The 14,821-nt window shown below is 44.0% G+C and overlaps 1 protein-coding gene, 1 long non-coding RNA gene and 3 other non-coding genes across 8 annotated transcripts in view; 1 reads left to right on the top strand and 4 right to left on the bottom strand.

Moving 5' to 3' along the window:
• Window positions 1-10,135, top strand: part of RAB26 (RAB26, member RAS oncogene family) — a 97,631-nt gene extending 87,496 nt beyond the window's left edge. For all 4 annotated transcript variants that reach the window (XM_075565716.1, XM_075565715.1, XM_075565718.1 and 1 more), the window contains exons 7-10: window positions 4,110-4,175; window positions 7,387-7,443; window positions 8,151-8,227; window positions 8,613-10,135. In XM_075565716.1, coding sequence (XP_075421831.1) covers window positions 4,110-4,175; window positions 7,387-7,443; window positions 8,151-8,227; window positions 8,613-8,715 — 303 coding nt within the window. In that variant the 3' untranslated portion in view covers window positions 8,716-10,135. The remainder of the gene's footprint in view (window positions 1-4,109; window positions 4,176-7,386; window positions 7,444-8,150; window positions 8,228-8,612) is intronic.
• Window positions 10,136-11,580: 1,445 nt separating this feature from the next.
• LOC142463229 (uncharacterized) lies at window positions 11,581-14,725 on the bottom strand. The gene is made up of 5 exons (XR_012787393.1): window positions 14,694-14,725; window positions 14,133-14,222; window positions 13,658-13,748; window positions 12,342-12,393; window positions 11,581-11,881 (listed from the first exon to the last, which is right to left on the bottom strand). It is a non-coding gene; the product is annotated as an uncharacterized LOC142463229 (long non-coding RNA).
• LOC142463739 (small nucleolar RNA SNORD60) lies at window positions 12,195-12,275 on the bottom strand. Its single transcript, XR_012787488.1, has one exon. It is a non-coding gene; the product is annotated as a small nucleolar RNA SNORD60 (small nucleolar RNA).
• On the bottom strand, window positions 12,478-12,561 carry LOC142463737 (small nucleolar RNA SNORD60). The gene has a single exon (XR_012787486.1). It is a non-coding gene; the product is annotated as a small nucleolar RNA SNORD60 (small nucleolar RNA).
• LOC142463738 (small nucleolar RNA SNORD60) lies at window positions 13,817-13,899 on the bottom strand. Its single transcript, XR_012787487.1, has one exon. It is a non-coding gene; the product is annotated as a small nucleolar RNA SNORD60 (small nucleolar RNA).
• Window positions 14,726-14,821: the final 96 nt, after the last annotated feature.

The raw sequence follows: 14,821 nt of genomic DNA, 5'->3' as shown, positions 1-14,821 counted from the left end.
CTAGCTAGCTTCTATCGTTCTACATATGGTAAGGAGGCATCAAAGGAGTTGGGTTACTAACAGATACTGTGGGTGCTGTATAAATGTAAATCGGAGCAGTTACAATGTAATTTTATGTAACAGCAGCAGTTTTAATAAAGGTTTCTTACTGTATATTACAGGGAACATGTTTATGCATTGTTATTTTAACATGTTGCGTGCAGTTTTATTACACTACATAGCTTCGTTCAGCCAGTTTCATTGCAATAATAACACAGGTTAAAGCCACTTTCTTTCACGGGGCCTGTATGGTTTAATATACGGCATTGATGTTACAGCCTGAAAATAAGGTTCACGGCAGTGACAGAATAGCAGTGCAATTACAATACAATCCTAAAGCCGCCGGAATAAGGTAAAACACAGGGATGTGGCAGTGCATGAAACGTGGATGTTCTCTTAGTGCTGGAGTAAGGTACAGCGCAGTTACAATACAGGAACACGGGTTCTTTTTCATGCCAGGGATAGCGGTGGGTTGAGCAGTAATAAAACGCTCCCTGCTTTGGTTCAGTGTGTAAAGATCAGCCTGGCGTTGTCACTTTATAGTCACCTCGTTTCCCGGCAGAGTCTATGTACTAAGATCAGAATGACATTTTTATTGCGCGTCACAATATCAGCGCTAAACGCAGCAGAAACCTTTTTACAATGTGCATCGGATGAAGGTCGTTATGTGACTTTATACATATGACATGTTGAATACCCGATTGATACAATTTAAATTTTAAACAGACTTGTGTATATTTTATTTATACCTAGTGTTGGTAAGTATAAATGTTTTGTGTAATATTATTTATAATATCCATGCTGCGAAAATAATACATGTCGTCGCCTATTTAATTAAACATCCGTGCTGCGCAAATACGTTTTGGGTTGATACTTAGGAAATTCATTCTGCGCGTATAATATAAACCAGGGGTGGGCAAGCCCAGTCCTCAAGGGCCACCAACAGGTCAGGTTTTCAGGATATCCCTGCTTCAGCATAGGTGGCTCATTCAGTCTCTGCTTCAACCCAGGTGGCTCCTTCAGTCCCTGCTTCAACACTGGTGGCTCATTCAGTCTCTGCTTCAGCAGGCTTCGACTGAGCCAATGATTGAGCCACCTGTGCTGAAGCTTGGATATCCTAAAAACCTGACCTGTTGGTGGCCCTTGAGGACTGGACTTGCCCACCCCTGATATAAACAAACCTTTTAGCGTTTACGCCAAGTTGAACTTGGTGAGCGATTGTGATGAACTCGCGCCTTATTTTGGGTGCTTAGATAAAATTATTTTGTACATCCCATCCACATCTGTGCACCAACATATTCATCCAAAACCTGACATGTAAGGGCACGCACCGAGAACTATAAGGTTAGTACGGAGGCACCCAATTATATTTGAGATTTCTGTGCATAAATTTTCCGCAAAGCACCCACCCACCCGCGACGCGTCGTACACTGGCCTCCGGATGTTTTGAGCTGCGGATGTCACCTCCTGCTGGTCAGAGTTAAAGGGATTGAGGTGAGAGCTCTCAGGGAGGGATTTTCTCTCTGTGCTCCCTGTAGCAGCAGGCAGGTATCCCTCACATTGTATGCTCCAGGGATAAAGAACGGCGGGGCCCGTTCAGCACCGAGCCGCAGCATGTGGGTTCTACGGACCTGCTCCCATCGCCTAGAGGAGAGGACAGGACTTAACCATTTCCCTGCTGTGGCACGATAGCCAGGGCGGCAAAATGGTTAAATAGTGCCACCCTCTTTAAAGGTATGAATGTTAAGACAAGCCCACCCCTCCTTAAACAGAGGCAACCTTACGTCTCTAGTTATGTATCACCGCACTTATTCCCTCACCTGCTGTCACTTCAAATCTCGCAACTTTCCACTTAGAGTGTAAGCTCTCCTGGGCAGGGATTTCCTTTCCTAGACTTTGTTGCACTTATTGTATTATAATCCTTTGTTCTGTTTTTTTTGTTGTCTTTTTGTAAAGCGTGAGTACACTGTGGGGGCGCTATACAAATAAAGAAATACATCATATGCTGGGTAGACTGTAAGCTGCTGTGGGCACACTGAGTTACTATAACCTTGTATAGAGTCATGTTATATAACATATTATCTTTAACTGTTCAGTAAATATCTTTAAATATAATATATAACCCTGTTCATTTAATGTAACCATGTATTGTTATCATAACTCTGTGCCCAGGACATACATGAAAACGAGAGGAACCTCTCCATGTATTACTTCCTGGTAATACATTTGATACATTATAAAAAAAAAATGCTGTACAGTCTTTGCTTGAAAACCACAGGCTTCTTTCTGCTGCGTCTCCACTGCCATCCAGTGGCGAACTGTAAAACTACATATGAGTGGAGAAAGCCTATTCCAAGCTCTTGTAAGGCTGAGTCCATAGAGCCTCAGCCCGCGCTCCTCCACACTGACGCTGGGGCTCGCCTGCCCGGTCAGCAGCGATCCCATGACTGGCAGGCGAGCCAGCGTGCGCAATCAGGAGGCGGGGCAGTGACTTCGCTGGGCCAATAGCCCGCGACCCACTGACGTCAACGTCCCGGCGCCGTGACGTTGACGCTGCTTTGCTGTGATTGGAGGTTTTCAGCCGACAGCGCGCTGAAAAAGAGCTTTGGCTGTCAGCTGAAAAACTCAACTCCTCAGCACGCCTGCGGACGCTCGCGCGAGCCCCCTCTCAAGACATCCTCATTGAGGATGAGGGGCTCAGCGCGGAGCGTCCGCACGGCTCAGCGCGGCCTGTCCTTCTATGGTCGCAGCCTAACAGTGACTGTGTCCCCCCTCTGTCTGGCTGAGAGCAGATTATCACTGCTAAAATAGTGTGAAGAAGACTGCAAAAAAGCTGGGAAAGAAAGCTTTGTGTATCAGCTGCAAAACCAAGTGTGAAATATGTGTTCTCTCTGTTTATCACTCAGACGATGTACAGGGTGTGTTAACCACTTCACTATCAAATGAGCCCTCATCTATCATTAAAGTGGTTCTCAACTCCAGTCCTCGAGACCCCCCCCCCAACAGGACAGGTTTTCAGGATATCCCTGATTCAGCACAGGTGGCTCAGTCTTTGGCTGAGCCACTGATTGAGCCACCTGTGCTGAAGCAGTGATATTTTGAAAACCTGACCTGTTGAGGGCCCTTGAGGACTGAAGTTGGCCGCCCCTGTCCTAGTAAATTTTGATATACAGGTGTAAATGAGTGTGATACACAAAGTAACATGGCAATGCAAATCGGGCAGGCACCAAAGCTTGCACTCTTTTTCACCATAAGTTAGCCATTTAAGGTATCACTTGTCTATTCCATCTAACACTGTACCATCCTGCATTGTAGCATAGCATAGCATGTACTATAGCATAGCATGTACATGTAGCGTAGCATAGCATGTACATGTAGCGTAGCATAGCATGTACATGTAGCGTAGCATAACATGTGCATGTAGCATAGCATAACATGTACATGTAGCATATCATAGCAAGTACATGTAGCGCAGCATAACATGTACATGTAGCATAGCATGTGCATGTAGCGTAGCATAACATGTACATGTAGCATAGCATAACATGTACATGTAGCATAGCATAACATGTACATGTAGAATAGCATAGCATGTACATGTACATGTAGCATAGCATGTACATGTAGCGTATCATAACATGTACATGTAGCATAGCATGTACATGTAGCGTAGCATAGCATGTACATGTAGCGTAGCATAGCATGTACATGTAGCGTAGCATAACATGTACATGTAGCATAGCATAACATGTACATGTAGCATAGCATATACATGTAGCGTAGCATAGCATGTACATGTAGCGTAGCATAGCATGTACATGTAGCGTAGCATAACATGTACATGTAGCATAGCATAACATTGATTGTTTTCTTTTTCTCTTCATTGTGCGCTCTACGATCTCTGGTTATCACGCATCCTGTATTTGTGCTTTAGAAGTGCAACACCTTGTGTCTGAGGAAATCCTATCAGAAGAAGATTCCCCAAAATGTCATCCTCTTATTCAGGATAATTGTACAGTATTAATGCTGACTTCCAGCAGGTGCACATGTGTCTCTCCCTTCTTTTTCAGGCCTGGCTAACAGAGATTCACGAGTATGCACAGAAAAATGTGGTGATCATGCTCCTGGGAAACAAGGTGAGTTACAAGAGAGCGAACATCCCAGCTCAGCTGTACCCTGAGAAGAAGCAAATACACAAAGGGCACGCGCTGACATACACCGTGAGCCTGTCACCGTGGGCCATACGTGTCCAGCCTTACGCCCAAAATAATGCAAAGAGCAGCGTTTTCTTACTTTGAGACAATATATCAGTGTTTTGTGTCAGTTCTGCTGCACTTGTATCAGTTCCGAATTGGGGACTAGGTTTGGATAAGGTAGGGCTGGGGTTCCTTACATAGCAGGGGTGCTCAACTCCAGACCCCCAACGGGTCAGGTTTTCAGGATCTTCCTGCTTCAGCACAGGTGGCTCAGTCAAAGCCTGCGCCACTTGTGCGGGAGCTGGGATATGCTGAAAACCTGACCTGTTGAGGGGTCTTGAGGACGAGTTGAGCACCCCTGGGTTATAGTGATAGTATAATGAGAAGTTTAAAGTTTTGCTTTAATGTTGTAGAGCTGGGTTAAGTCAGTCAGATATATATATATATAATGCTGGGTGCACACACAGAGCCACAAACAAAATATATTGAATAATATATACTTATCAGAAATCCAGGTGCTTACAGACAGACGGGGAACACCAACCAGTCTAATAGATACACAGAAACATGAAGTCCGCAGCACACTCAATAGAAAAGGGATTATTTAATCTCAATAAATCATCAGGTTCTTGAGTTTTGGTGATTGCCTAATGATTTATTGAGATTAAATAATCCTTTTTCTATTGAGTGTGCTGCGGACTTCATGTTTTTTTTTTATATATATATATATATATATATATATATATACACCCTCATATTACAAGCTTATACTTACCCCCGTGTGTCTTTCTTGTTGCACGAAATATCACACACAAGATGGTGACGATGGGGCTTCTGTACCCAGACAATTCTAGAGCAAAATGACTGCACTATATGTGCTTTTTCTTCTTTATTGCATACGGCGCATTTATTTGCCTCAGAATTTCTCTGCTTTTGCCTGGATACATAAACCTCACAGAGTGCGGGAGTGAGTAGTGCAGATTGCGCCAAAATGCCTGGGAAACTATACAGGGCCATTTACAGTTAAAGGGTTAAATGGGCAATCTGTTCCACTCCGATAAAAACCAAAATTATTCATTTTTTCCCAGGCTTTTTTTTGGTTCTTTATTCCAGATTTTTATGTTGAAGCTTTCAGCGCTGCGTTTCTTTGTAATATAAACAATGGCCGGCATTTGTTTTTCTCAGAGGATGTAAAGAGGCCGTCCAAGCAGCTCCTGTTATACATCTGTAAAAATTCTGAGTGTGTGCCTAACATAATGGCCGCCTTTCAGTTTCAATCAATCCTTCAGTCAGTGTAACTCAGCAACTACAATGTATTCTTATATTACTAAATTAACATTGCCTATTGTTACAGTTTGCAGCTCAAACTGCTGGGAATATTGGCAACAAGTTATCACAAACAGGAAAGTGTTACAAAGGTCTTGCACTGCAGGGGTGGTGGCTAAAGCCTGCTATAGAAATCAACGGATGCTCAATGTATTAAAACTCATTAAAAACGGCATTGATGTTTCTTCTCTAATACAGTCGCTTACAATTTTGAAACTATGTCTGGTGGATATTCAAAAGAAATCAGAATACTGAATATTAAGAAGTGTTTTGTTTTCCTTTGGTATTCCGGGGGTCTCTCCTCACCCCCCAGTAATAACCGGACATTGTTGCTCCTGTAAAAGCCGGTAGCTCCAGTTAAATATTCATCATTTACTTGAAAGCTTGCAATGCATAAAACATGCGTTCACACTCCGCCCGGCCCAGCTCTCGCAGAGAATAATTATACACGCTCGGCTCTTAATGTATTTCCCAATATAAAACTGTCCCGGGCTCTGCATTAGGCCCCATCTGTGTCAAAGCCATCAGCATGGGTGCCTGCTTCGAGCACACGGGGAGCGCGGAGTCCTGCCCTCCTGAAATTCGTTCTCCATCTTTAGCTTTTTGCTACCCATAACATCTTCACAACAAGGGGGAGGGGGTTCCTGCTCAGCTGACAATATATGATGTACTAGAGGGGTGCTATCTGGGAAGGGCGGGGGGGGGTGTAACTGAATTTACGAAAGATTCCCATATGATGCACTTTTACACATTCCTCACTTATATTGCTCTTGTATTGGGCTGCCTGGCAGAAAGTGGCCTTGTCTTTTAAAGCAGCAAGACGGGTTTTACTTCCTTTTTTTTATTGCAGGTTTTGAAGCAGGGGGTCTCCGGAGCTGAACTGTGTTAATTTCAGCTCAGGGGACCCCCTGCTTCCAGAGATACACACCTCCGTAGGGGATGCTGGTATCTCTGCAGTCAGAGAAACGGTGTGCCTAACATAATGGCGGCGTTTAAATGTCCCGCGTGTCAATAGAAAGCTGTGATATCACCTGGTGTGGCTTCCTATTGGCCCACGTGAGCGGGACATTTAAACTGAAAAGAGATACCGGTGCCCCCTACAGAGGTAAGTATCTCTGGGAGCAGGGGGTCCCCGGAGCTGAAATGAATATAATTCCGCTCCAGAGACCCCCTGCTTCAATCCTGTAATAAAAAAAATGAAAGCTGTATTGCTGCTTGAAGCAAGTGACGATTCAAGAACATAAAGGCCAGAGGCGGAAAGCAGTAATGTCTCACCGGCCAAGCCAAGTTTAGAAATCTGATTGTGGTTTTGCCTGAACGCAATTGATTTTAGTTTTTGATTTGTTTCACTTTTCTTTTCCCCAAAAGGTGACCGGTCTTTTCCAAACTTTGTGAAAAATGTTACTGCTTTTTGATTGAAAATGTCAACCAGTTTACTCCTTTTTTTTTTTTTTTTTTTAAATTAAAACAAAAAATGAATGAATGAGGTTTTTTTTGGGTATCAGTTCAAATGTATCCCGGATTCAAAGTTCACAATGTTTGGATTTTGAACCTGAAACCGTACCCATGGCAAATCGTTTTGCTTCATTTCTCCAGTGAGTGAAGTGAGGTACTTTTTCATGTCATAACTTGCATTGAGAAGTTGAGAAACTGCCATTCATAGGCCTCTGATTCTTAGTTATTTCATTTGTTGTCCAATTACTCCCAGAATCCCTCACACCACCAGAGTTGTAGTATAGCGATTACACCATCCTAGGGGCTACTGTGCTACTCATGCTGCTGTGTTCTCTAATGATCTCGGTCCCTCTTTCTGTTTCGGCCACAGGTGGATTCTACTCATGAGCGGGTGGTCAAGATCGAGGATGGCGAGCGATTGGCTAAGGTGAGTCCATGAACGCTGCACAGTCTTCTAAAGCATGGATTGTAGGGGGCAGAGTTGAGTTGCATTGATGGAACTGCCCACGATGGTAAGAAACAGTCTAAGTATGGAGAGTAGAAAGCCTGAATGGTCCATATCAGTCAGTAATTTCCATGGGGTCTATGTAACAAGACAAAAGTGGTGCAACTCTGGTGTTTAATAAACTGCACCAGAGGTGTCATAGAAAATCCTATTGATTACAATTCGCACACATATGGCAGATTTGTTACCCCACAATTGTACAATTTGTGTCTTGATACATGTTTCTCTGGAAGCATTACTGGCCACTGCACAAGAGAACTTTTTAGCATATGTAAAGTGTACGACCAAAAAAATGAACCATTACTAATCGCCTAATTCTATTTAACATGCTGCATAAACCCTGCGAGGCAATATTATTAACCCTTTCATATTCATAAGCTCAAAACAGAGGTCTTTGGTCATATATCTCGGCCAAAAGAGGGTCATCCTCCTCCACCTCACCAAGGCAGAGCTGATTTTGACCGTGGGACGGAGGCCAAGTGCTGAAGTGCTTATAATGGGGTGTCGTAGAGTAGGGAACGATCGTAGCTGTGTATGTACAGGCAAGAGTCCACACTGGAACCATGCAGACCTAAAGCATTGGCAGACCTATGTATTACAGTATTGTTGGAACAATGTGTCTCTTCCAGGAATACGGTGTGCCCTTTATGGAGACTAGCGCCAAGAGTGGTCTGAATGTGGACTTGGCCTTCATTGCCATTGCAAAGTAAGTTATTCCCTCTATGGATTTGCCCATTGCTACAGCCCTTCAAGCTTTATCTCACATAAGTGAGCATTTGCTTGTCTAGTCACCCACGTCATACAATCACTTAGAGACAGAGGACCTACTACAGTATTTCATCCATACCATTAGACAGCACTAGCTAACAAGGGCTCGTTGTGTTAGCTTCAGTCTGCCCAATGGAACACTGTGGCTTTGCTGCCTGTGGCCCATTAAAACTGCCAATTGTTATTGAGTACAGGTGACATAGTGACCCGTCTTTTTACTAATGGTGGTGAAGTGTACCAGGCACTCAATGTACTGACTCGTCTTTCTTTTTTAAACCAATTTTTGCCCTCACCTGGAATCGATGCTGATCCTCCTCTGCCAGAGAATTGAAGCACAGGTCCATGAAACTCCCCAACGAGCCCAAATTCAAACTCCATGACTACGTCAAAAAGGAAGTAAAGGGCTCGGGATGCTGCAAATCCTGATCCAGCAGCCCCACTCCTATTTAGGAAGTGGCCATCCGGATTTCTGTACAAAGACTGATGAGAGCGTCCAGCATTTCCACTGGGGACCTTCTCTGCAGGGGCCCGCCCAGCACAGCCCCGCCCCTGTGAAGAGTATCTGTCTGTGCATGTCTGTGTTTGTATATCTGTGAGGGTAGCAATCTGACGTGTTGACCAAAAGGACATCTAAATCAGTGTGGGTATTGGGTCCTTCTAGGCAGTGCCATCATTTAATATATCCCGTGTAGGGAGATGCGTTGGGACTGTACAGATTGTTCCCATAAAGGAATATTCCGCTACCTAACGGTCCCACTTTGTGCGCATGCAACAGGATACTCATAAAAGAGCTGCTATTCTTCTACATACAATTCCTTTCCATTGGGGTGGGATGTGCCAAAATGATAGAATACTCCTAACTCCACATGAAGGGTGAGGATGGGGGGGGGGGGATTTCCATGATGACTTGTGAAACTCACTTTGAATGTAAAAAAAGGGAGCTTCCCTCCCAATGCACTGACTCAACCAGGGATCATAATTGTTCATGTTTGTGATATTCCTGACATATCAGCCTGAGGGTTTCGGTGTGTCTGGGATCCTGAAAGGGTGCTCAGGGAACGGCCATTTTCTTTCCCCTCATCCCATAAAAAGTTTAGATGTCCTTTTGACCTGTGCGTTCATGGCTTGTTTGACAAAAAGCTTCTAACATGGTTACGGTGGGGTTTTTAGGACCTCAACTTTGTTTTGCTGCGTATCTTAGCTGTACAACATACCATTGGTTTGAAGACTTGTGTTAATTTGAGCATTAGGCTGTGCCATGCTAATATTAGCCCAGCTATTGGGCTCATATGGAATTAGTTTAATTTTCAAACTGATTTGAGTTCAAAACCATCCTGTACTTTAGACTCAGGTTCTAGGCCTTGCAACTTTCACAACAATGAAGAATCTGGTTTTCTGCAGATCCACCACTTCATGTCAGTATTCATTGCTCCTTTTCTCAGCATGGTGGCTGTTGTGTATGTATAGACCCACCCATAACCACATGGCAGGCCCGACTGAACCTGCTTTTAGCTTACATCCAAACCAGGAGCTGGTGATGCAGTTAGGTATTAACACCCCAAGGAACAAATCAGCCAGAATACTGTTCCACTTCTCTACAATTTGTGTACATTACAGATTGTCCCCATTCCAGTCTCAAGCCCCACTAGTTTGCACCACATCTGTAAAAGAGAAACCTGGGGGCGCTCCCTCCAAATCGAATAATACTATAGTGCTAAAAAATAATAAGTGGGCCATACTAGCCCAAACAAGATGGTTTTGATTGCTGCTCAACCCCAAACCGAGGATCTCCCCGCGATCCTCGTGGTGTAGATATGTGGAAAGAATAGGGGGCGCAATGCAAATTACAGGGAATCCGAAGATGTCCCTATCACACAATTTAGGTAGTGGTGAAGGGAATATAAATATTTATCAGTGTACTCACACAGCCAAGTGTGGTACTGGACAGAGGTAATGGTATCTTCCACGGCTGCCGGCTATTGTCAAAGACCTTTCCTTTATGGAGCTCCGCAGTCTGATGCCAAACGCTCATCTGCGTCCGAACACGAATCTTCCCCAGCTCACACAGTACTGTATAAGTATGCAAGGGTGACACCACACATCATTATATAAAGGTGTAATTTATTCAAGTAAAAAGTGAGCAGCAGTACACTCACATGTGAGACCGCTCCGGTACTCGCAGCAAACACCCGCGTCGCGCTGCAGTGTCTTCCATTGCCCCGCGTCTGGTGCTCAGGACTCCAGCAGGGCGCGCAAGCGGATTACGGTAGCCAATAGGTACCCGACGAAGCAATACATTGTGAAAAGCGTAATTCATGTGGGGCCCGGGACTTTGCATCATCTGACCGCTATTAGCTGCCGTGGTCCGCTTGAGCACCCTGCTGGAGTCCTGAGCACCAGACGCGGGGCAATGGAAGACACTGCAGCGCGGGCGTTTGCTGCGAGTACCGGAGCGGTCTCTGCTGTGAGTTTGAGTGTACTGCTGCTCACTTTTTACTTGAATAAATTACACCTTTATATAATGATGTGTGGTGTCACCCTTGCATACTTATACAGTACTGTGTGAGCTGGGGAAGATTCGTGTTAGGACGCAGACGAGTGTTTGGCATCAGACTGCGGAGCTCCATAAAGGAAAGGTCTTTGACAATAGCCGGCAGCCGTGGAAGATACCATTACCTCTGTCCAGTACCACACTTGGCTGTGTGAGTACTGTGATATATTATATATGCCCTTCACCACTACCTAAATTGTGTGATAGGGACATCTTCTGATTCCCTGTAATTTGCATTGCGCCCCTATTCTTCTTTCCACATATCTGCACCACATCTGTGAAAGCTTCTGCTCTTCTTACAGAGGAATTATCCAAGCTTTGACCCATGGTAAGTTGTGTTACTCTGCATTGCCTGGAGCAGTAATGCTTAAGTCCAGCGCTTAAGCCTCCCGACAGGTCAGAAGCTCCTTGCTTCAGCACACATTGTGCAGTCAGCCTCAGCCACCTGTGCTGAAGCTGGGATACCCTGAATATCTGACATGTTAAGGCTTGAGGACTGGTGGGGGTTTATGGACTGGTATTAAGACACCCTGCACTAGACCACACAAGCTGACATTCCGCCTATATCCTACCACACTTGTGTTGAACATCACTGTCTCCATTACATTTTTTTGTTGAAATTTCAGTAAGAATAAAAGTTGCGCTTAAGAAATGTATGGATTTCGTTCTGTAGTGAGGGTAAGTTTCAAGGTTCATAACTGCCATCTCACACCAGTTTAAAAAAACAAAACCTGCACAAGTTTAGTAAGAAGGTAACATTTATTTAAAAAATAAAATTGATCAGGCTCATGAGCTCAGAACACTACAGCCCTGAAGAGGCAAAATTAACATGTGGTTTTGTTCAAACGAGGAAAGCTTTTAATGCCGAAACTTCCTCAGGAACCAGATGAATGTTCAGTGATTGAGAACATGCCACAATCAGATTCACATAACGAAGTTCATTATATGACTATTAACATCTATGTTTAGAGAAACATTTCAGTGAGTCCCAGATTCCAATGCCCCCACAGAACCTTGTGGGGGGCTCTTCTGTCCGACTTCCTACAAACAAAAAAAAATGAACAAAATAAAGTTCTACATATTTTGTAAACATGCCCTGCATAGGAGACCGTGAATACAAAAACACAACATCAGGATTTGGGGGTTTGTAAGGCAGAACCAAAACATTACAATTCAGAGGCCACCTCCAGGCTGGGCTGTAGCATTTGTTCCCATGGCAGATGAAACACATGCCCAGCACAGCAAGTGACACAGGCATCAATAATCAAACATGCTAGGCCATGGTACTGATGAGCTTCATTAAGACAGCACCATAAAATCTAGTGAAAAAAAAAATGGATTCCTTCAATTGATAGAGCCTCAGATACAGAATATCCGCAGCTGCACAAAGCTCTCAGATGAGGTGTCAGAAAATATTAATGTATCATCAGTGGCTCAAACAGTGGCAACGTGAAACAGAATGGAACCAGTATTTTGAAGAGCTTTTAATGAAGATTCTTACCTTTGTTCATACTTGGCAGGGAGACAAATTTCAGGAGTGAAACAATAGTACTCTACAGAGAAAAAAAAAATATATGGAAAAGCTGGTAAATAGATTTAACATTTTACAGGATCTGAGCACTTCCAAGTCTGTGCAAAAGCCTCAGCGTGTAAATGAAAATCAGGTCCTGCAAAAGCAGCACTCATACGAGGTGTCAGAAATTCAGAGATCATCATAAGCTTTGCACATGTTCTCCTCTGGGAATCCGCTTTCACTGAATAAAAGGATTCTCTGACTAAAGCAGGGCGGGCAACTCCAGTGCTCAAGGGATTAAATAAATAAATAAAAATAAATATATATTTATATATAACACTAGAAAAAGCAGGACATGCACATTGGGCAAGTTACTAACTTTATAAACTTGGATAGCAGGGGTGGCCAATGCCAGTCCGAGGGCCACCAGCAGGTCAAGATCCCCACTTCAGCACACATGTTGTCATGACAGCTAATGATGGAGCCACTTGTGCTGAAGCAGGGCTATCCCCAATACCAGACCTATTGGTGGCCCTTGAGGACAGGAGTCAGCCACAGTTGTGCTAAAGTCACCCAGATATAACTTCCTTCTTCACACGAGTTGTCTTTATGCCGAAGCCAATCTAAATGCCATGAGAGCCTTTAAGAGTTGCCGGTTTCAGATGCCCCAATGAATTTCAGGCATTTTGATGTTTATAACTTCGATTGCTAAGCCCTGCAGATGCATTCAGCCCTGTATAATCATCCATGCATAGGTCTGGGGTACAATCAGATGAACCAGGTATATCCAACCAGTTCAGGAAAAGACCCAAAGTCAAAAAAGCCACAGCATACCCATAATACTCACGTTACACATTGAATGCATCCAATAAGACAAAAAAGTTAATATGCAATGTATCGCGCCTACATCTCTCTATGGGGCATGTATTTGTCAAAAAGCTACATAGGCTCGAATCAGATTAGTGGTATTGGAGGCATTAAACATATAACCAATTATTTGGGCAGTGCTGTGGACTTTGGGACATTGTATAAGGATCTCCAGGTTCTTTAGACCATTTGGGCGTCACTGTAGGTGTTTAGGCAACGCACAACATAAGACTTACACCCGAGAAAAGGGAATTGATGGCAATGTTAACCCCCTTGGTTGACAGGTGAAAGGGAACGGCCCATCCTGCACTCTAATTCAAGATAATATAATTATTATATTTATAAGTCAGTAAACCCAATTTCCCCTGAAAATAAATCCAGGCCTGTCCTGTTTATATGGGCAGAGCATGCTAAACTGCACATTAATACCTACTTACCAATTTATCCTTCTCCAATCAGATGCAGCATCTTTCCTGCGCTCCACTTATGCAGATTAATTGTATGCCAGCACCACCGGCTCACGTAGCACTGAAAGAATGATTGCACAATAAGGCGCCTGCTCCGTACTGCAGTAAAAGCTGCATTCTTTCAGCTCAGTGCCTCAGCCCAAAAAGCAGAATCAGAAAGCTGTATTTACAGTTTCATATGAGGTGTCAGAATTTAGGAAACATCACAGGCAATGAAACACCTGAGCGGTCCCATGTGACGCACTCAGGTGAACTTCCAGGTGGTTTACATACAGGGGCCCAACTCCAGTCTCTCCCCCCCCCCCCTCACAGTTCAGGATATCCCAGCTTCAGCACAGGTGGCTCAGTCAGACCGAGACACCTGTGCTGAAGCTGAGATCCTGAAAACTTGTTGGGGGGGGCTTGAGGACTGGAGTTGAGCCCCCCTGGGTTACATGACACTGACCTGTTCATGGAGGGTCAGAGCTGCCCCCAAGTGTCACGTCAGCTGCAGATCCTACCATGGAGCGCATGATTGAAACTGGAGGAGACATCCCTGGAAATGTAAAACAACGTTTGCTTGTCTTTCCCAGTACTTGGGTAGTAATGTACTGGGGCTTGCTAATAAGGTAAGTGGAGAACATAAGAATTCCTATTACCCCATGGAAATTTAGTGAGCGAGCACGCATACTTTTAAAGCCATATATAAATGCACCATGTGCGAATACAGTTAGAGCATCAGTCACATCCTTACGCACGGCAGGATATATAACACATGCAATAGAGATTAAAATAAATAATGAAAGCGCTGCACTATATAAATATAATTATACATACAATACACACCAACACAGGCCATACACAAACCCCACGTGTGAAGACTCAGCAGCTTAATTGAATGAAGACTATATAATTAAGACTTATCTTGATTACAAGTTAACATATATACAATAGGAAAATTAAACAATAAGCCTTGCCATACAACACGTGGCCAGGATCCCAGCACTACCCAGCACACAGATCTCACCTCACTGCCTGCCAGCCAGCCAGAGAAAGAACTAGTTCCCGCCCTGCAAGTCCCTTATATACCCAGCAAATGTCACGCTGCTATTGGACCGCAGATTCACGTGAGCCTCTTATCCACCCAATCAGAAA

This window comes from Ascaphus truei, chromosome 11, assembly GCF_040206685.1.
Source record: "Ascaphus truei isolate aAscTru1 chromosome 11, aAscTru1.hap1, whole genome shotgun sequence".
In the NCBI taxonomy this organism is placed as follows: domain Eukaryota; kingdom Metazoa; phylum Chordata; class Amphibia; order Anura; family Ascaphidae; genus Ascaphus; species Ascaphus truei.
This window is presented reverse-complemented; position numbering and strand designations above follow the sequence as displayed.